Here is a 19,069-nt window from a genome sequence, read left to right as displayed (position 1 = left end):
TCTGGGAAAACAGAAAAGTACAGGCTACTTGGAAATTTGCACAATGAAGTCATTGATATAGGTACCGAGCACTTGCCTCTCCAGCGCCCCATTCCGGCTAAACCTCCAGTCAACGGAAGTGGATGCATCATCTCTAACCTCCTCTCTCAAGGAACAAAGAAAATCGTTCACCAATATTGAAAACCCCATTCCTCAGCCTCACACGCACACAACCAACACAGCAGAGGCAGGTCATCAAGCTTCTGCCTTTTCATCTCAGTTGCATCTCAAAAATTATTCATTTCACCGCTCGGCTCGTTCCGACTGGGGGTTGTATGCTTGAGCCTCACCGCCCGTAAGCGACCGACGCAAGTGGTCCGCGTCCCATGTGCCCGCAGCTATCGTATAGCTGTTTCTTTGAGTCGTCTGGTCTTCCTCGCCATACCCGTTAGCCGCATCATTCGATCCCACTTCGAGCTCTTGCCGCAATAATGTCGTCGGCAGAGCCACTGGTCTCCCCCACGCCCTCGACGCCAGGCGTGGCGGTCGTGAAGAATCCCAAGAATCATTCGTGCGTGTTATGCCAACAGCGCAAGGTCAAATGTGACAGGAAGGACCCCTGCTCTGCATGCAGAAAGGCTCAGGTTGAATGTGTATTTCGTCCACCTGCACCGCCTCGACGGCGCAAAAGACGATCTCCCGAGGCCACATTGCTTGCGCGGTTGAAGCGTTACGAGGAGATGTTGAGAAGCTATGGGGTCAAACTGGATGGATCAGATGGGGAAGGTGGCGAATTTGGCCCTGAGGGTAACGAGATGGACACAGAGGCTTCTGAAGTCGATTATCGAAAAACATCTGGAATTTCAGGCATGCGTATCAAAGATTCAGCATCGCCGGCTATGGAGCCAGGGAGACTAATCTCGGAACGGGGCATGTCTCGCTATTTGGATAAGTAAGATATCTTATGTTGTGCTCTCAAAAGTCCTTGGACTAATATGATAATAGCAACCTATGGACCAGCCTCAGCGATGAGGTAAGTTTCCCCTGGACCCTTTTGTTGCTCTCCGATGAAGCTCGTTCTGATTCAGCGATCAAGCTCCGCAACCCCAAGGAGATTTTACACGCATCCTCCGAGGATGAAAGGACTGAGTCGGCAACTCAACATGGAAACGATGCACTCTACCAAGGTAGTGGCCTTCTATTTGGCTTCGGTCCTATCACTACAAACTTGAGCGCGCTGCACCCACAAACCGTACATATCTTTCGATTATGGCAGACTTTCTTGGACAATATCAATCCCCTCACCAAAATCATACACGCTCCGACGGTGCAGTCTGCCATTCTCGATGCAAGCGGTCATATTGAAAACATACCCACGAGTACTGAAGCTTTGATGTTTGCAATTTATTCCTGCGCAGTATTATCCATGACCAATGCCGAGTGCGAGGCTTTGATTGGCGAACAAAGATCAATACTGTTGGAACGATTTCAGTACGCAACACAACAAGCCCTTGTTGCCGCGGGATTGCTTAAATCTTCCGATCTGGTTGTCTTGCAAGCATTTGTCCTTTTCATAGTACGTACCTTTGCCCAAGTTTGTTGCAAATTTTTTTTGGCTAACGTTACCGAAAAGATCTCCGTCCGTTCATCCTTCGATCCCCGAACTTTATGGGTTCTTACTGGTGTTGCTGTTCGAATCAGTCAACGGATTGGTCTCCACCGTGATGGAGTCACATTGCAACTGCCGATGTTTGAAGTGGAGATGCGCCGGCGGCTCTGGTGGCAACTTGTACTACTCGATGGTCGCAGTGCAGAAATGTCGGGTTCTGGATCCTCGGTCCTCTCCCATCTGTGGGACACTAAACCTCCTCTCAATGTTAATGACAGCGACCTTAATCCAGACATGCGGGAGCTCCCAGTAGAGCATACTGGTATCACTGAAATGGTTTTTTGTCAGCTTCGATATGAAGTGGGCGAATTTCTGCGTCGCTGCCCCCCGGGCAAAGGCTTCGACGGTGGTTGGCAGAAGCTGAGTACCAATGATGTGTCCTTGGCGGAGAAAGATAAGGAGCTTGACGATTTGGAGCGGAATTTGGACCAAAAATATTTGCGATTCTGCGAACCGCTAATTCCTCTTCATTACATGAGCTCGACGATGATGTCAACAGCTCTCAGCAAGATGCGTTTAGTTGCTCATCATCCTCGACAATATATGGACGGCGGGGCAAGCCTGCCCCAAGAAGAGCGGGATATGCTCTTTCGAAATGCTTTACAGGTCATTGAGAGCGACAATCTAGTCATGTCAACCAAGAGCTTGCAAAGATATCGTTGGCATGTCCAGATGAATTTCCAACTCGACGTGCTAGTCTACCTCTTGAGCGAACTACGTCGTCGAACGACGGGGGTGCTTGTCGAGCGGGCATGGAATGAGGTTAACGATATGTTTCAAAACCACCCAGAGTATATTCAGTCAACCAAGAATGCGCTTCACGTGGCCGTTGGGAACTTGACCTTGAAGGCATGGGAGGCACTTGAAGCCGAGTTCACGCGCCAGAACCAACCACCGCCCAACCCGCCACCGCCATTCATTTCGGTGCTACGATACCAACGAGGCCACAGTCAAACATCCAGCGCCTCTCCCACGAACCAAAAATCCCCACTCAAAACATCATCTGAATACTCTTCGACTCCGGCTGACGATCCTATAATAACAACCCCGACGTCCGGCAATCCAGCTGGCATTCCAGTCGATCTGGCAGCGGGCATAGAAGCACCGTTGTTGACCGGCTCTCTCCCAATGGACCTCAGTCCCATGGACTGGACCTACTGGGACGATCTTCTTCAGGGTTGCCAGCTTCAGTCCTTCGAGGGCAATATACAACAGGAGTATGGGTAACATCTTCCAAGGGCGGGGGCCTAAGAAGACAGTTATGTTTTGAAGCATGAGGAACGGGATCCAGGAAATGGTAGGAAAGTGCATTTGAATACGCATGGGAGACTTGATATCATATTTACTTATGGCGCGGAGAGATTGACTAAGGTAGGTAAGGGAGGCATAGCAGGTACATTTCGAAAGTTCAACGGAAATATGAAAAAGGTAATGGTCGGCGAAGAGCAAGGTAATGATAATGACATGATTTTATGGAAAGAAAGAAAGAAAGAGGCAATTTGACAGATGAAAAGAGATATAGAAGAGCTGGATAAAATACTTTGCAAAATGCCCATATAGGCGAGGAAAAAAAAGGTTAAACGAGAAAATGAAAAGAAGAGCGATATCTCTTGAAGAGCAGCCCAGCTCATTGATAATCTGTTATATTTCCCTCGCTGATCACATATGCCTTTGAACTCATTTTTCTGGTTTCCATTTGGGACCACGCTCCACCGAGCTCTATTTCTAACCCCGTGGTTCCCTGCCGATCTTTTCTTTTGATTCCAACAGATAATTGCCTGACTAACCGGGTCATCTTACCCAACCTCATCCTCACATCTGTGTATTTCCAAACCAGACAGCTTTGGGGTTTTTTTCTCCTTTTCCCCCGCCGTCATCCCCTGTCTCTGTTTGGATTTCTGCTGCCCGTTTTTCAATCTTATTGTTTCATGGCTTGGCAGGCAAGCCAACCAGTCAGTAAATCATAGAAGACACAGTAGCTCAAAGAGCCATTTTATAGACGAAGGTGCTATAGATAGGGAAGGTACTCCCATTCTAGAGTGTCTCAGAGGCATGACAAATTGGATTCTCAGCAAATGTTTCGGTTGGAAACGTTGATTGAGGATGCGTCAGAATAGAATATCGCGGACGGACATGCTCGTTTGCAGCACCAAAGCATCTGAAATTCTACAAGGCACTTTTGTACATTTGATTCACTTCAAGATACGATCTGGGAATACGCGTGGAAAGCCCATTCCTGGACCAGTCACGCAGAGTCCGAGCCGCCACAGCAGCAGGAAGTCGATGCAGGTCATGGGACCGCATTGAATGGAAATTTATGGAAACATCCGAAGCAAATATCGAATGATATGATCAGAAATTTAGGCCACGAATCCCGAGAGGTGTGTGCTCAAGAAAATGAAAGAGGATTGACATTCATTTCCATAAAATAACGACATCTTCGTGATGGAAGACGCTGCACATTCAAACATCGCAACGCCACCATCTTTTAGAAAGGGCGGCATCGAAGATAGTAAAAGAGAATAAATGTTTGTTGAAGCTCCGTATATAGCTTTGCACAGCTAATCTTCCTGCATCCAAGCCAATGAGGCCAGTGTTTCTTCATACCTTACCTTAAACAGATGATAAGATGTTGTGACAAACCATGTTTTTCACTAATCGTGACAACATGATAGCACAGAATATAGAATATCGTAAAATATCAAAGATTGCGTGCTGTCATATATTTGTCTGTGGAAATGAATTCATCACTGGTTAGTTTGAAATTGTCCGCATGTGAAAAGAGAAGGATGATGTTACTGTTTCCCCTCCCCTTATCCTAGAAACGGGAAAGATTCCGATCCTCTTGCCGACCCCACGGGATTATCTCCGTCCTCGACCTCTACAGCTCGACGCGACCTGACATCCTTTCGCATTCCCGACCCTGAAGGTCTTCCGGTCTCTTCTCCATGCGCCACACCTCACTCGACAAATGAAAGCTCTCGTAAATAATAGAAATGGACGGCCTTCCACCTCCTCATCCTACCTCGACCGCCGGGTCGGACAGTGGCGACCACAGCGCATCCAACAACAACCCCAATAAAAGAAAGCCCGATGGCGCCAATCAACCTACTCAACGTGCAAAGCGCAATCGTTATATATCCATTGCCTGGTGTGTTTCGGGTCACCATACCCAGAGGATCAGTATTTATCTGACGAGTAATTTCCAGCAACGAATGTAAACGGCGCAAGATTAAATGCAATGGACAAACGCCTTGCCAACGATGCGGCAACCTTGGCCTTGAGTGTCTATATGCACCGAACTGCTGCGGAAGCTCGTTTAAAGAATCCGAGTGAGTCTGGATTGGAGTCTTCAGCTGCGTTTCTAAATGCTGACTTATTTGCTCCACTCGCATTCAGCGAGTTCAAACGGATGGATGCGCAGATAAGAACGCTACAGGATCAAGTCGATAACTTGTTCGCGAGCATGTCGGCCTTGCGCAGCTCACAGGATATCAATACTCCAACAATAGAGTCAGGCTCTTATCCCCGCCGACTTCAGTCACGTTCCGTCTCGGTTTCACAGCCGTCGATTCCTAATCCCAGCTCTCCGCTCAATCAGATCCACCAGGCCACTCAAGATAGACGAATTTCGCGTACCCCAAGGTTTCAAGGACCAACAAGCTCTGCGTTTGGTTTCGATGTTGCTCGATCAAGTCTACAAACAATGGGCATCACCAGTCCTGAAGACATAGGACCCGATGGCGCTCTCCCTCGTAATGCCCTCCCTGCCCCATCCCCGCCGCATTCTCCAATCAAGATACACTCGACGAAAGATCCGATATGGGGTCTGTCACGACAAGATGTTATGCGACTCTGTCAAGTCTATGAGGAAGAAGTGGGCGTCATGTATCCGGTCCTTAGCATCGACTTTCTCATGCGACATGCGAATCTCTTATATACTTTCATCGAAGCCGCAGCCCGGAGCGGGTTTGCCCAGCCTTCACTGCCTGGCGCGGATCAGCTTCAAGACAAATATACAAACGTGTTGAAAATGGTACTTGCGACGGCTTTGATGATTGAGGGCGACGGTCAAAGTGAGGTCGGAGAGAGGCTCTATGAGACCGTCCGGCCACATGCCGAAAACTTCTTGTGGGCGCCTGTGGAGGTCAGGGACATTGTTTTGTTGGTTGTCATTGTAGGTCACCTGTTTTGAAATCCATGATATTCTCAGAATCGTTTGAGGTTGACGTGTTGCACAGTCATTTTATCATTTTCATCGCGACGAGGAGACACTGGCCTGGCGCACTAATGGATTGGTTGTGCGATTGTGCCTAGAGCTTGGCCTTCATCGCCGTGAGTGCCTGGACAAGTTATTTGCCGGCTCTGAGAATGAGCAGGAGCGACGTGCGCGCGCTATTGGCATCTTTTGGTCCATCTACGTTCTTGATCGACGGTGGAGTCTAAGCACCGGTCTACCGTTTGCACTCCAGGACTCGGATATCGATCCAAGCTTGCCTGAGCCAGTAAGCTAAAATTGTTTCACATATACCTCTGCCCCTTTATATGTTGACGAGTTGCAGGACGCTTCATCTCACTATTTACTTGCCATGATCGCATACAGCCGGATTGGTTCACGTGTCTGGAAGTCTGTGGCCGGACTCGATGGCTCAGTCAGCGAGATTCGTCGCGATGAAATGGGATTCCTCGACTATCAGACCCTTCAATGGCATAATTCCATTCCAGAAAATTTACGGTTCTATCATTTCGAGTCTCCACAAGGAACTAACTTGGAGAACCGCGGCCTGGCTCGATTACGGGTGATCCTCTATCTTCGAGCGAATCAAATGCGTATCCTTATCTATCGTCCGGTGCTACATTCTGCTACGAGCATCGTAGAGAACCGAGGTTGCGCTCAGACCGTTGTGGATGTGGCCAAGGACACGATCCGAGTCCTATCGCGGCTTAATCAGGAGACAGACATTTATCGAACTCAGCAAGTCTGTTTCAATTACTTTCTAGTCTCGGCATTGGCGGTGCTATTCTTGGCCGTTTCGCACGCTCCAGCACAGTTTAGCAGCCTCGCCCGAGACGAGTTTTACATGGCTCTTGATCTCGTCAAGGGCTTTAGCACTAAATCGTACATCTCAAAGCGTCTTTGGAAGACCATTGAAGGACTAAAAGTCGTGGCACCGAAGTTGGGTCTTGGAGTACAACACTTTGGTCAATCTGAGAGCGACGCTCATTCTAGCGCTGCCATGGCCATGGCCGGTCTCGCAGGTCATCCAGTGGGTCCAGTGGCAAGTTATCCTGATACAGCCGCTACAATGAATTCAGCAGTGGCTGGGACCACTCCCGTTGATGGATATCAGATGAGTAACGAATTGACTCATTTGTTTGAGGCCGCCGGAGTCTTGAATGGCGGAACCGAGGGGATAAATGGATATAATGGCGCACAGTCTGTCCCAATTCCTCGGGATGGCTCAACTCACCCGAATCTCGAAGGGCAGCAGGAAGCTCCGAAGGTTATTCGGCATCTTTTTTGACCTGTGGTGCAACGTTCTTTTGGTTATATTGGCGAAGGGCGTTTTGAGTGTATAAAGCAGAAGCAATACTGGGATTGAGATCATATGCTTTCTCTTGATGGTCATTATCTGTCAAACAATGTCCATATCCATTGAAGAAGTAATATAATATAATATCAATTAGAACTTTCTCGATAATTAATATTTGATTCAAATATCATAATGGTCCTTTCTAAAATTGTATAGGACCATCTAATCTACTTCCACATATGAAGCTCACCAAAGGGACAGGACAGTCTAACTTGATACAGTGTAGCGAAGCACCAGCCACAAATGGGACTCAGCCATCAACCATCAGCCATCGCAGACAGACTTGATCCCCCAACTCCACAGAACCCACACGAACGCACTGCCAGTGAAGATCAGCAAACCTTAACCCTTTCCTCGCAGCGCCTTTTATACGATATTTTCTTGTCCCCCTTTTAAACCTCCATAAAGTTCTTAGACAAAGCAAAAAGGCTCACTGCCTTGGAACCTACCTTATGTTCTGCTACCGCTGATTAATTGGTTGGTGAAAACTATCTCCGTGGGTAAATATACTATTTTTTCCCCAACTAGTCGGTCTGGTCATGGCGAGGAGCGAAGCTGACGCAGTGCCTCAGCTTTTGTAGTAGTCATCTCGAGATTTAGTCACCGTTACTCGATCGGCGTCTTGTGGAAGCACTCTCAAACAATACCCTACATGATACGTGCGAGCATCTCAGCTTGCGGTTGTCCTTGCCAATTTAGCCGTCATTGACTCGCACCTTTGGTTTCCACCATTACCCGCACCTGCCATCCTATCACGCACACACCGAGATACCCTTGAAACCGGTCACCTTTACAGCCAAAGATTAAAATACGCGGCAGCCTGTTGTCAATTAAGACAGGCTCCGAAATCTTGGGTTTCTGCCCACTCGCTCTAATCACATCCAAGATCTCTGATCCAAATCTTTCACCGTGTCGCGACTCGGCGAAGACCTGGTCGCGGGCCTCGAAGGCTTGGATCTCCAGACCGAAGACGACTACACACAGCAAGAGGGAGAGCAGTCGTATGACGTGAGCGAGATGTCGTCGTCATCGCAAGCACCCGAATCTTGGATCACATCCTTTTGCTCGCTTCTCGGTCATGAATATTTTGCTGAAGTCTCAGAGGACTTTATCGAAGATGACTTCAATCTAACAGGGCTTCAGTCGCACGTCCACATGTACAAGGAAGCGTTGGAGATGATTCTGGACGTGGAGCCCGAAGAAGACGAAGAGGACGAGGACGAGGACGAAGAAGAGGAAGAAGATGAGGCTCTCGGCGACGAGGGACGCTTGGGATACCGCCGCGCTGGTGACAGACGGCACATGCGAATGGCGAGCGATCTCAGCGTCATCGAGAGCTCAGCCGAGCTTCTCTACGGTCTCATTCACCAACGCTACATCACCTCCCGGCCCGGTATACAACAAATGGCAGAAAAGTACGAACTTCAACATTTTGGAGTTTGCCCGCGTGTGCACTGCAACGGATGTCGTGTCCTGCCCGTCGGCTGTAGCGACACGCCAGGTCAGGATACTGTAAAGCTCTTTTGCCCGAGCTGTCTCGACGTGTACACGCCACCCAACAGCCGGTTCCAGTCGCTCGACGGTGCGTTTTTCGGTACCACCTTTGGATGTCTCTTCTTTATGACGTTCCCTGAACTCGACGTTGGCCGTGGCGGCGACAGCTTTCTCACCGCCACCACTGGCGGCACAGGATCAGCCACTAACGCTGACCGTGCCACGCGCAGCGGCGCTTCCTCATCAAGTGCGAATCAGCTACAGCACGGTCAACCAACTACAATCAATGGTGTGATTTCAAGCAATCTCGCACCGGGACTGGGTCAAGGAAAGATTTACGAACCCCGTATCTACGGCTTCAAAGTGTCAGAACGGGCTCGCTCCGGACCTCGCATGAAATGGTTGCGTATGCGGCCGGACGATATCACCGAATTGGATGAGCAAAGACGATTTCACGAAATGCAGCAGCAGGCTGCGCATGACGATGGCGATGATGAGGCAGAGGTTGATGTGTCCATGTCTTCCAACCAGCCTGGCGATAATGCAGCAGATGCGATTGCGAGAAGGAAGAAGGCGCCCATACGGAGACGGAGACAAGGCGCGGGCTCCGGCGTTGGCGTGGCCGTCGGTGGCGGCAGTCCGATGGATACGAATGGTGCAGCAGGATGAATCAATCATGGGGTTTAAAGTATCATGAATCATTGTATCCGAGGACAACTTACGGATGAGAAACATCAAAAACAATCAAAAGGGCATTCTGTATGGAGGACGCGAGAGCACGAGCATGAGCACGCGACGCGCGAGCATTCGGTTTCCATCTTTGTCTGCGTCCACGTTGGCGGGTATTTGTATCCGAGTATATGTTATTTAGGATTTATGATGATAGAGCGCGGGGTATCTGTTTGATGTGGTTGAATGATTTACTAATATGCCCCCTTTGATGGTCAAGCACTGGAGAATGCATGCCTCGTTTCCTTGCCCCTATCTTTTCTTACTATTATTTTTTTCTCTTTCTTTTCCTCTCTCCCTTCCACGCTTCCCCGCTTCTTTTCCTCCTTTCTCATTTTTTTCCTTTTCTGCGTGATAGGTTTCTACCCTTTTATGGACTATTGGCCTTTTATATAGTATCCCCCATTACCTCTTCAGAGCCTTTATCATATCATCAACATCATCAACAACAACAACAACAACAACAACAACAATATCAAATTTTCAACATTAACATTGTCACTGTTACTTTGATGATGATGATGATATAGACGTGATTGTCGTACTGTAGCCTGCTCGAACAAGCAATAAAGTCAATTGCAAAGCATCTCAAAAGACCATGCTGGCTATTTGTCTAACTGATTCTTCTAGTTGAATGTTTAAACTCAACACGTAAACATATATGCGGCCATGACTGAATGACAAACTTTAATAACTTTCCCGACCAAGGACTCCTCTCGGCAACAGTGCTGTTGAAAGAGTACACACGAGAACGCCTCCGCCCGCCAGGTAGAGGACATTGTTAATACCTGCTGCATCATCTCCACTACCGCCACTGCCAGTGTCCAACAAATGTCCCGCAATCAGTGGAGCGACAATACTTGCAAGACGGCCCCAAAAGCTAGCGACGCCAGCAGCGGTGCCGCGTACAGGAGCAGGAAAGGCCTCGGGTGTCCAGCCGTACAAGACGGCATTGAAGAGGGACTGGAAAAAGTACTCCATGGCGTTCAAGCCGATATTGCTGGCCTGGGTGTTGACCAGGCTGAAGAGAAAGAGGGACAGAGACATGAGTAGGGATGAGAGGACCATGGTTGCTTGTCGCCCGGATATGGATATAGAAAAGGGGATAGGGCAGGAGATGGTGGGTTTGCGTCTGGCGGTGGTGTGGGGGTGTTGATGATGATGATGTTCTCGGCTGGGGGAAGGAGGGGATAAGCTGGATCCAGGTGGAGGGGTGGAGAAGGACGCGGAGGATGCTGAGGAGATGGAGGAGGATGAAGTTGGCGAAGGGGAAGAGTTATGAAAACCAATGTCAAAATGATACAAATAAGACCCGAGCAACACTGCGGGAATCCCAGGAAGGTAAATCCATAGATATGACAGATATGTGCTGCGCAGCGAGACATGCAATGAGGCGTTTTTGAGCAAAAGGATTGTCGGGAGGTAGAAGCCTAGAGATAAACATGTATTAGTTGTGCTTTATTTCTTGTTCAAGCAAAAATAGGAGTAATGAGCAGATTGGAATGGAAAGACGGCGTACCAGCGATCGTAAATCCCCAGTAATCAAAGATATACGTGATCCACACCAGCAGTGTCAACCGGATCATGGTGAAATTGGAAAATAAGAGTTTATAGCGAGCCAGCTCGGCCTTGAAACTCCCACCAAATACAGACTGCTGAATAGATTTCTGGCCATGGCCGCTTTCACGCAGATTATGAAATAAGGGCGCTTCAGAATCGCTGCTCTGCACCGACGTGGTTTCGTCTGCGAGCTGAGCAAAGTCCTCGAGTGTAAGGCGAGACTCGGTCCGGTTGAACTTTGCCACGTGCTGCAGGACACGGATAGCCTTTTCGTCTTTACCCCGGGAGACGAGAAACTTGGGAGACTCTTGGAATCGGAACAGCACAAAGCGCAGGATAAATACCCCCAGCGTGATCCCGCCAATGGTGAAGCATACGAATCGCCAGCCCATGTTGGCGGATCGCTGGCAGCATGGTGTTCCCCGCGAAACGAGGCGGCATGATTCGAGCGGTTCCCCGTCCGGACCGTTGGCCGGGCAGGAATAGTTGGGGATAAAGCCGTATGCGATGGCGGTGCACACTACGACGCCAATGGGCTGGAAGACGGAGAGTGCGGCCAGGAGAAATCGCCGGTTCTGAGTATCATTAGCGAGGAAGTGATTGAGGGGAATAATCATGTTATGGGAGGCCGAAGGTGGATAATATAAGATCCAGAGAGATTGGACAGTGCTCAGGAATGGAGGGTGGGAATCAAAATGGCTACCTTTGGAATGAATTCAAGTGTAATAGTCGTGTCAATTGGGATGTTGCCTCCCACGCCAAAACCGACAAATGCTGTGAGAACCAACACGGTGGTATACGTGTTGGATGCGCCGAGGCATAAGCCAAAGATGGATGATATGAGGACTGTAAGGTTGAATGCCCACTGGCGGCCTGATAGTCGTTCAGTGGGAGACAATTTGGAAAGTAAGGCAAATTAATCTCATGATATAACCATACCGATAATGTCGACCAAGACACCCCACACAAACGCGCCTAAGTGAATAAATGTTAAAACAGTTTCCCTGCAAGTTGGAAAGAAAAAAAGAAAGGAAAGGAAAAGATTACCTGCGCAAAGTCCAGAAGAAAATGAAGTCGCAAGGTTTCCGGATTGAGAATCTTCAATGAGATGAGCTATTGACTTTCTGCAAACAGATTTAGGAGAGGGCATAAACGCACAATTGAATCCCAATTCCTGCTTCATTTGATTCACCACTAAACCAAATGCCTGTGCCCACAGCAGATCCAGCATGTAGCCAAAACCGCATAAGCACCAGATACACCACTGGTACCGGCCCATGCCCATGGCATCGAGCTCGCGGTTTACCAGCACGCACTTCCTTTCGAATAGAGTGAGGCCTTCCATTTCGGGATCGACAGTAGTGCCTGCACTGTCCGCATCTGCGACTGTGGCTGGGCTTGCATATATCGCAGGGACCTGAGTTTCGTCTTCGCCAACTGAATCGACATATCGGCCGTGGCCGTCTACTTTCGAGGAGCTTGTCCAAGGAGGAGTTGCCTTGCCAGCCATATCTCACGTTGCACAAGCAGACAGGGCAAGACAGTATCGATTGCCGTCGAATAACTTAACGCTGTCTCAAATAACAAAAATGGAAAGGGATGAGAATCATTCTCGTGCCTCCTGGGCGTGGTATCATCCTTGACCGAAATCATCGTGACACTGCGTCTGGGCAAGGGACCCTCCACGTGTTCGAGTTTCCAGGCTTGTGCAACAACTTGAAGGGCCTTTGTCTGCAAGCGGAAAGACGGTGGGGAAAGAATGGGTGATAATGGTAATAAAGACGTGTTGATTGTGTACTATAGCAAGGGCGGTAGGAAAGTGGTGACGTCCTCGAAAGTAGTCTGGGGTTCAATAGCGCGAGGGTCCTGGTTGGATGACAGCGGGCCAAGAGTAGATTTAGGTCTAGACTCTCATCCAGGACCCCGGCCTAGTGCGAGCAGAGTGAGGTACCTGAGGTAAGTGACTGCTTTTTTCTTTGTTCCTAACTCGACCAGTCAAGCGTTTCTTAGATTAGTCATCGTTGAAAAGGTACGTCTCAAGTGTCAGTCAACAAAACTCTACGCAAAGAGTCGAAACGAACTTGGTACTGCATTGGATATTTTGTTTTATTGTATCTATCCAATTTTCTATTTGTTTGTTCATTGCCAGAAAAACTCCTCCCAATGCATTCTTGTATATTTCCTTAGATGTAGCCTGAGCATTCAACCTCAATGTCAGTGCCAAGAGGCAATTCTCTAACGCCCACGCAGGTGCGGACCTATTGTCGGATATTAGTATCGTTTTATTTACAGAGGGAAAAAAAAAAAAATAGGATAAAAAAAAAATTAAATAATAAGAAAAACAAAATGAAATATAAACAAACATAAACGCAGATACATACCGGCTTGGGATCAGGGAAAATGGTAGCATAGACTTCATTCAATGCAGGGACGTCTTTCAGATTGGTAACAAAGATGTTGACCTTGACGGCCTTTTCCAGGCTCGACCCCGCCGCCTCGAGGACATGTTGAAGGTTCTTGAAGACTTGAGCCTAATGTGAAATCTTGTCAGCACTGAATATCACAGGTACACATGTGTGCATTTATGATATCAGTCACGCACCGTACGCTCCTTGATGGTGCCTTCGACCAACTTTCCCGTGGCAGGGTCAACGGGAATTTGACCAGCTGTGTACACCATGCCGTTGACCACGAGGGCCTGCGAAATGAGGGGCGCGGGGTTCGGCGCCTTGTCGGTCGCAACAACTTGCTTTCCGGATGCCATTATCGACGCGTTGATCCTACACTGTAGAACAGAGACTTAGATTTTACAATGACTGGAAACTATGGCTACAATTTCAGCGACTTGACGGGCCTGGCTACACTTTATATTGTACAATTATTATCTTCAGCCGGGGCTCTGCATGACTTGAACTATTAGTCGCCAGCTAATCAATCCGATAACGCAACTCTTAAGGTTTCATCAAAAGACTTGGCTCCGTAACTCAAAGGGCAAGCAAGGCCGAGGAGAGCGTGTGACACATTCTCGTGCGATTCGAGACTGAAATCTCCCCTCGGCCAATCCCTTCTATAGCCGTAAACCAGGTCCGATAAGCAATTCCGATAAGCAACCTTGGAGGGGTATTTGGTTAAATCGAAGACTTCGATGTATTAGCTCCGATCTCGCTGCTCTCGCCGCCCTGACCTGCCATTGAATGCTAAAAGGTGCCCAGTAAGGCAGTTTACTGGACTGACTTATTGTTCAATAGTACTTGAATGCTTCAGGTCAATGCTCAATGATTCCAGTGCACAATTAAAATCATCCCGTCTTCTGGCTATTGTCTATGCGCATCTCTTCTGGATTATTCGGCAAGAACCGCCTTTTTCCGAGCTCTAGGAGTACACTTGCTGAGTGCGTGGGGGTCATGCTAAGTCATGTTCTTCTACCTTTTTATCTTCTCCGATGCTATTCCATCTTCGGACAAGCACTGACCTCCGCCCCACGATAAAAAGCAGCAAATATGACCCATCTGGAAAGTCAATTGGGTGGAAAAGTACATATTCGGATATTTATTCAAGCTGTCAGGAACCGATTGCTCTGTAAGGGTTAGTTTAGCGGGATCGTCGAGAAAAGAAAAAAGAATCGACGCTATGACACACCCCGCCGCCCTTTGCTTGATGGTGGAAAAACATTGTTGAGTCGCTGTCGGGCGACCTTCCCCGAGATGTGATTTCGGGGCGATTATTGATCGTTGAAGCTTTAGTACATATTTTTTTTTCGGAGGAAGATGATTCACAAATTCTCCCAAACTTCAAGACCTATTTTACTCTTCCCTTCACCCACCCCCTCCGATCCGCTCGTGCAGCTTTGAAACCCAGCTGGACCTGGACTCGAACTGCTTAGCCTGACATTTCCTCTTACCCATCCAGCATGGACGCAAACAGCAGAGAGCAGCACCACGTTGCAGAAGGAACACAGGTCCTAGACTTTAACACATTCAATCCCACCGGCACAGAACCCAAAACACCACAGAGCTCAAACACACCCGCACCCGCACCCCGACCAAATGTTCTCCCTCAAGAAGAGTCTGGCAAGGATGACCCCTCCCACGGAGCCACCACCGACGACGAGAACGATGAGAAAAGCATAATGAGCCTCGAACCCGCTCCTGATGGAGGCTGGATGGCCTGGCTACAGGTCGTGGGCGCCCATCTTGTCAATTTCAATACGTGGGGCTTCATCAACAGTTTTGGATTCTTCCAATCATACTATGTTACGGCATTGGGCGAATCCGAGAGCACCGTTTCGTGGATTGGTTCCATACAAATCTTCCTGCTCTTCTTCATCGGCACCATTTCGGGCCGGAGCATGGATGCAGGATACTTTCGTGCCACCATTGCCATTGGCTGCTTCCTTCAAGTTTTTGGAGCTTTCATGACCAGTCTCTCCACGAAATACTGGCAGGTCTTCCTGGCGCAAGGAGTCTGTATGGGACTCGGTGACGGCATGCTCTTTGCGCCCGCCGTGGCTCTCATTTCGACCTACTTCACCACCAAGCGCGCTGTAGCAGTGGCGGCTATCGTCTCCGGTTCGGCCAGCGGTGGTATGGTCTTTCCCGTCATTGCCCGGCAGCTGTTGCCTCAGCTGGGCTTTGGCTGGACCGTCCGCGTCATGGCGTTTGTCATGCTTTTCAACGCAGCCTTTGCGCTGGCCGTTCTGCGTCAGCGCACTCCGCCCCGCAAGGCCGGTCCGTGGATCGAATGGGATGCATTCCGCGAGCCGCTCTGGCTCCTCGTCACTGCGGCTTCATTTTTCTGCATTGGCGCCATCTACGTGCCTTATTTTTTCGTTAGTCCCTTCACCTTTTTTTCGCCTTTGCTTTGTGTCCTTGGAGAAATCAAACTGACATCTTTTTCAGCTGACCCCTTTCTCACACGACCAAATTCACGTTTCATCCGCCAATTCACTCACCATCCTTCTCGTTCTGAACGCAGTCGGCATTCCGGGTCGTCTGATTCCGGGCTATCTCGCCGATCGATACTTTGGAAAGTTGATGACCATTGCACCGCTTGGTATCGCCGCTGCGATTGTCTTATACTGCTGGGCCGGCGTGTCCACCTTGCCGGGGCTCATTCCCTATGTGTGCATCTATGGCAGCCTCGGCGCGGGTACCCAAGGGCTTATGCCTTCGACAATTGCATCGTTGACTACCGATCCCCGAAAAATGGGTGTCCGCTTGGGTATGGCGCTGTCGTTTATGGGCATTGCGGCTCTTGTATCGCAGCCCATTGCTGGCGCATTGATCAAGGCCAACAATGGAAATTATCTGTATGCGCAAATGTTTGCGGGCTCGCTCATGATGGTGGGCAGTCTATTTTATTTCGCTGCCGCTCTTTTCCAAAGGAAGATGGACAAGAAAAGTCAAAGGATGAGCATTGAGCAGGAGGTTGAAGAGCAGAGGGCAGATGAAATTGGAGACGAAAGCAAAGAGAAGACGAGACCCAACAGTCCCGCTCAGTCCAACCAGTGAAGTCGATTTGCATTTTCTCTTATCGGTCCCTTCGCTGGCGATGGGGGCCAGATGGAACTTTTCTTTACTTTCTCATTTCTTGACCACCGCATACTCTTTTTCCTATCGGCGTTCTCAGATTTGAGAATCTAATGACTCCGGACATATTTTGCATTATACCCACCTGGCATATACCCATGTATAGATGATATAGATACTATAGATACATAGAATAGACGGGGCTCTGTATATGAATAGATGGCATGGATGGCCTCAATATAATCATAATACATACCTACACACCTGACCACTATAAATTTCTTGAATTATGTTCAGCACTGTCCCCGATACTTGCTCAGATTTATAGGATCCATGCAAAACGAAAGTTGCATTTCCAGTAATATACTCAAAATCACAGCGCGGGACATTCTTCCACTAAGGTTGAAAGTACACCAGCTATATACAGAGACATGCTCAGTGTTCACTATCGAATCATCGATAATTTTACCATCCCCGCCAGCGAGTCCAGACATCGACGACACGGTCCTTTTCGATGCCTGGCCGCGTCGAGTCCACCACGAGATAGTAACCGTATCCAGCACCCGCTATGCAGCAATGGTTAGGCCAAAGCAACAGCTTTTCGCCAATCTGTAGCTGGCGCATCTTCTCCCGCGGCCCTTCCCAGCCAAGCACGCCATGTTCCTGGCTGATGCGATTGACGATCCATCCCGTGCGGTCCTTGTCCTCGGGATCATACCAGCCATTCTGCCCTTGCCCTTGCCCTTGCTCTTGCTCTTGCTTCTGCTCGTCGTTCTGCGAGCCCCCAAGAGACGACCACGGCGTGACTACGCCCCACCCGGGATAACTCCGACATGGCTCGCGTCCGAGGCCGAGAGAGCCGCAGCTGATCAGGGCCTCGGGCTTGCTGCGGTGCGGATATAGACTCGCCACTTCGACGAGCACACGTAACGCAATGTCGTTGAATGAGAGATTTGATTCGCGTGATCGTGCATGTGCTGCCAGTTGCTGCAGATCCAGTGTCGTGTATGCCCCAGCGTGCAATTCCACGTCATGTGTCCGCTTTACACGCTCGATGAGTTCCTTGGTCCGCACGACTGCCGCGTTTGCAGAATCCGAACCCGAATCTGGACCTGATGAAGATGAAGGTTCAGACGAAGTGAGGTTTTGCGCAGCAGTAGTCGTTGGCGTGGCACCAACAGTAATAACGAATCGTCGAGTGTCTGGGAAAATGCTCTTGGCAAGGTCGGCAGCGACTTGAGATTGGTCAATTTCTTGAACGAGCCAGTCCAGAGCTTGTGAGATGCTGTCTGAGCCATAACTCGTGCCCATGTGGCTGTAGAATCCTTCCAACTTAATCTCTGACGGGCTTTTAGTCTCGTGTTCGAGAATTGCATGTAAGAGCTCCTTGAGCTGCGCCGACTCCGGCGCAATGCCTGCTCGATTGTAGCCGGTGTCGAGCTTGATGTAGATTCCGCAAGTATGTCCGCAAAGCTGTTTATATTTTCCGAGAAAAGGTAGAATCTCAGGATTGTCGACAAGCACAGAAATACTACCGGCTCCCAAAGTCTTGCCAATTGCGGCAAGACGCTTGATGCTTGAAGGCTGCACTGGCAATCCATATATGGTCTTTTTGTTATTTCACAAATCCCTCTGTCAGTAATGAAGCATAATTTGGACACATCTCTCCCAGGAACAGAAACAGGAACAGAAAAAACTCACATTCACAGCTCTTCCATTTTCTTTGGATTCAAGAAGAAAGGGCACAAGTTGCTCCAATTCGATCAGTGTGGACACTACCAAATTGACAGGATCACTGCCATTGCCCACTTGGAAGCGGGTCAATTCTGTCGTCTGCCCAGAATTAAAAAACAGGGTCAGCGCACTGCACGCACTTCTAGTCTCGTGTTTTATATAAAAACTTTGGTTTTCTTTCCTCCCACATAGTCTTGAATTTGGCACAACGAGACGCTAGCTGCAAACTGTACAACTATTACATACCTTATGTGTTTTGACATGCGCGCGGAACTTGACTCCCAGCGCCTTGGCCGCATCCAGCATTAGGGCGCAGTTGCGTTGAGCAACAGCCGTATCGATGATTGCTGCGGGGCCATCAACATCTTGAAGCAACTGTCCTACGAATCGTTCCTTCAGTTCTTGGGTCGTGGGGCCTGGATAAAGGGAGACGTTCGACATTGTGATGTAAGAAGATCCTCTGGACAGCAAATTGACAGTAAAATTCAACTTCAATTTCTATTTTTATTTTTATTTTTATTTTTATAGGGGACTCCCAATAAGAAGTCAAAAAAACAATGGAAGATGTAAATCGTTTAACCACGAATATTTAATGAAGCAGAATGAGTCAAGTTGGGATTGCGCAATTGAATGGCAGATGATCGGACCGCTAGTACTCCGTGTTTATCTTCCCCCGTTCCGGTTCGGAGAACATTGGACACTGAAATCAGACAAGACCTCAGACGTATCCGTGCATCGCAATGCTTAGATAGCCTCTCTAGCACTAAGAAGACAAAATCGTT

At 48.8% G+C, this 19,069-nt stretch overlaps 8 protein-coding genes across 8 annotated transcripts; 5 read left to right on the top strand and 3 right to left on the bottom strand.

Annotated features, from left to right (window-relative positions):
• Positions 1 to 353: 353 nt before the first annotated feature.
• Positions 354 to 2,935, top strand: L228DRAFT_10495 (hypothetical protein). Its single transcript, XM_018328891.1, has 3 exons — positions 354 to 931; positions 985 to 1,555; positions 1,613 to 2,935. Exons 1-3 carry the CDS (start codon positions 471 to 473, stop codon positions 2,873 to 2,875), a joined length of 2,295 nt encoding a protein of 764 aa, XP_018191904.1. The 5' UTR covers positions 354 to 470; the 3' UTR covers positions 2,876 to 2,935.
• Positions 2,936 to 4,564: 1,629 nt separating this feature from the next.
• Positions 4,565 to 7,276, top strand: L228DRAFT_242807 (hypothetical protein). Its single transcript, XM_018331540.1, has 5 exons — positions 4,565 to 4,799; positions 4,858 to 4,980; positions 5,048 to 5,825; positions 5,890 to 6,153; positions 6,211 to 7,276. Exons 1-5 carry the CDS (start codon positions 4,645 to 4,647, stop codon positions 7,171 to 7,173), a joined length of 2,283 nt encoding a protein of 760 aa, XP_018191903.1. The 5' UTR covers positions 4,565 to 4,644; the 3' UTR covers positions 7,174 to 7,276.
• Positions 7,277 to 7,817: 541 nt separating this feature from the next.
• On the top strand, positions 7,818 to 9,551 carry L228DRAFT_10470 (hypothetical protein). The gene has a single exon (XM_018328886.1). It carries the CDS (start codon positions 8,260 to 8,262, stop codon positions 9,403 to 9,405), a length of 1,146 nt encoding a protein of 381 aa, XP_018191902.1. The 5' UTR covers positions 7,818 to 8,259; the 3' UTR covers positions 9,406 to 9,551.
• Position 9,552: 1 nt separating this feature from the next.
• L228DRAFT_10439 (hypothetical protein) lies at positions 9,553 to 10,103 on the top strand. The gene is made up of 2 exons (XM_018328881.1): positions 9,553 to 10,036; positions 10,096 to 10,103. The coding sequence occupies exon 1, from the start codon at positions 9,699 to 9,701 to the stop codon at positions 9,993 to 9,995; it is 297 nt and encodes a 98-aa protein (XP_018191901.1). The 5' UTR covers positions 9,553 to 9,698; the 3' UTR covers positions 9,996 to 10,036; positions 10,096 to 10,103.
• A 49-nt stretch (positions 10,104 to 10,152) lies between these two features.
• Positions 10,153 to 12,768, bottom strand: L228DRAFT_257800 (MFS general substrate transporter; the record flags this gene model as incomplete). The annotated part of the gene is made up of 6 exons (XM_018334018.1): positions 12,184 to 12,768; positions 12,073 to 12,138; positions 11,965 to 12,000; positions 11,729 to 11,898; positions 10,985 to 11,600; positions 10,153 to 10,895 (listed from the first exon to the last, which is right to left on the bottom strand). Exons 1-6 carry the CDS (start codon positions 12,533 to 12,535, stop codon positions 10,153 to 10,155), a joined length of 1,983 nt encoding a protein of 660 aa, XP_018191900.1. The 5' UTR covers positions 12,536 to 12,768.
• Positions 12,769 to 13,162: 394 nt separating this feature from the next.
• On the bottom strand, positions 13,163 to 13,853 carry L228DRAFT_226153 (endoribonuclease L-PSP). The gene is made up of 3 exons (XM_018330406.1): positions 13,628 to 13,853; positions 13,407 to 13,556; positions 13,163 to 13,283 (listed from the first exon to the last, which is right to left on the bottom strand). The coding sequence occupies exons 1-3, from the start codon at positions 13,787 to 13,789 to the stop codon at positions 13,209 to 13,211; spliced, it is 387 nt and encodes a 128-aa protein (XP_018191899.1). The 5' UTR covers positions 13,790 to 13,853; the 3' UTR covers positions 13,163 to 13,208.
• A 1,301-nt stretch (positions 13,854 to 15,154) lies between these two features.
• Positions 15,155 to 16,535, top strand: L228DRAFT_207370 (MFS general substrate transporter; the record flags this gene model as incomplete). The annotated part of the gene is made up of 2 exons (XM_018329717.1): positions 15,155 to 15,853; positions 15,924 to 16,535. The coding sequence occupies 2 exons, from the start codon at positions 15,155 to 15,157 to the stop codon at positions 16,533 to 16,535; spliced, it is 1,311 nt and encodes a 436-aa protein (XP_018191898.1).
• A 295-nt stretch (positions 16,536 to 16,830) lies between these two features.
• L228DRAFT_226149 (hypothetical protein) lies at positions 16,831 to 18,863 on the bottom strand. Its single transcript, XM_018330405.1, has 3 exons — positions 18,534 to 18,863; positions 18,255 to 18,386; positions 16,831 to 18,161 (listed from the first exon to the last, which is right to left on the bottom strand). The coding sequence occupies exons 1-3, from the start codon at positions 18,726 to 18,728 to the stop codon at positions 17,019 to 17,021; spliced, it is 1,470 nt and encodes a 489-aa protein (XP_018191897.1). The 5' UTR covers positions 18,729 to 18,863; the 3' UTR covers positions 16,831 to 17,018.
• Between the last annotated feature and the right edge of the window lie 206 nt (positions 18,864 to 19,069).

This window comes from Xylona heveae (assembly GCF_001619985.1).
Source record: "Xylona heveae TC161 unplaced genomic scaffold L228scaffold_1, whole genome shotgun sequence".
Lineage (NCBI taxonomy): Eukaryota > Fungi > Ascomycota > Xylonomycetes > Xylonales > Xylonaceae > Xylona > Xylona heveae.
The sequence above is the reverse complement of the archived record's forward strand: the minus strand, read 5'-3'. Positions and strand labels throughout refer to the sequence as shown.

What these genes read in the sequence shown, in the direction of transcription:
- L228DRAFT_10470 (XM_018328886.1), top strand. Translation starts at nt 8,260, where the DNA reads ATGTCGTCGTCATCGCAAGCACCCGAATCTTGGATCACATCCTTTTGC.
- L228DRAFT_226153 (XM_018330406.1), bottom strand. Translation starts at nt 13,789, where the DNA reads ATGGCATCCGGAAAGCAAGTTGTTGCGACCGACAAGGCGCCGAACCCC. An exon ending in GCACCATCAAGGAGCGTACG is followed by an intron (nt 13,557 to 13,627) that starts GTGCGTGACTGA and finishes ATTTCACATTAG; the next exon opens with GCTCAAGTCTTCAAGAACCT. An exon ending in TTTTCCCTGATCCCAAGCCG is followed by an intron (nt 13,284 to 13,406) that starts GTATGTATCTGC and finishes ATCCGACAATAG; the next exon opens with GTCCGCACCTGCGTGGGCGT.
- L228DRAFT_10439 (XM_018328881.1), top strand. Translation starts at nt 9,699, where the DNA reads ATGCCTCGTTTCCTTGCCCCTATCTTTTCTTACTATTATTTTTTTCTC.
- L228DRAFT_226149 (XM_018330405.1), bottom strand. Translation starts at nt 18,728, where the DNA reads ATGTCGAACGTCTCCCTTTATCCAGGCCCCACGACCCAAGAACTGAAG. An exon ending in CGCATGTCAAAACACATAAG is followed by an intron (nt 18,387 to 18,533) that starts GTATGTAATAGT and finishes AATTCTGGGCAG; the next exon opens with ACGACAGAATTGACCCGCTT. An exon ending in AAAATGGAAGAGCTGTGAAT is followed by an intron (nt 18,162 to 18,254) that starts GTGAGTTTTTTC and finishes AATAACAAAAAG; the next exon opens with ACCATATATGGATTGCCAGT.
- L228DRAFT_10495 (XM_018328891.1), top strand. Translation starts at nt 471, where the DNA reads ATGTCGTCGGCAGAGCCACTGGTCTCCCCCACGCCCTCGACGCCAGGC. An exon ending in ATGTCTCGCTATTTGGATAA is followed by an intron (nt 932 to 984) that starts GTAAGATATCTT and finishes ATATGATAATAG; the next exon opens with CAACCTATGGACCAGCCTCA. An exon ending in AAGCATTTGTCCTTTTCATA is followed by an intron (nt 1,556 to 1,612) that starts GTACGTACCTTT and finishes GTTACCGAAAAG; the next exon opens with ATCTCCGTCCGTTCATCCTT.
- L228DRAFT_242807 (XM_018331540.1), top strand. Translation starts at nt 4,645, where the DNA reads ATGGACGGCCTTCCACCTCCTCATCCTACCTCGACCGCCGGGTCGGAC. An exon ending in CGTTATATATCCATTGCCTG is followed by an intron (nt 4,800 to 4,857) that starts GTGTGTTTCGGG and finishes AGTAATTTCCAG; the next exon opens with CAACGAATGTAAACGGCGCA. An exon ending in ATCCAAGCTTGCCTGAGCCA is followed by an intron (nt 6,154 to 6,210) that starts GTAAGCTAAAAT and finishes GACGAGTTGCAG; the next exon opens with GACGCTTCATCTCACTATTT.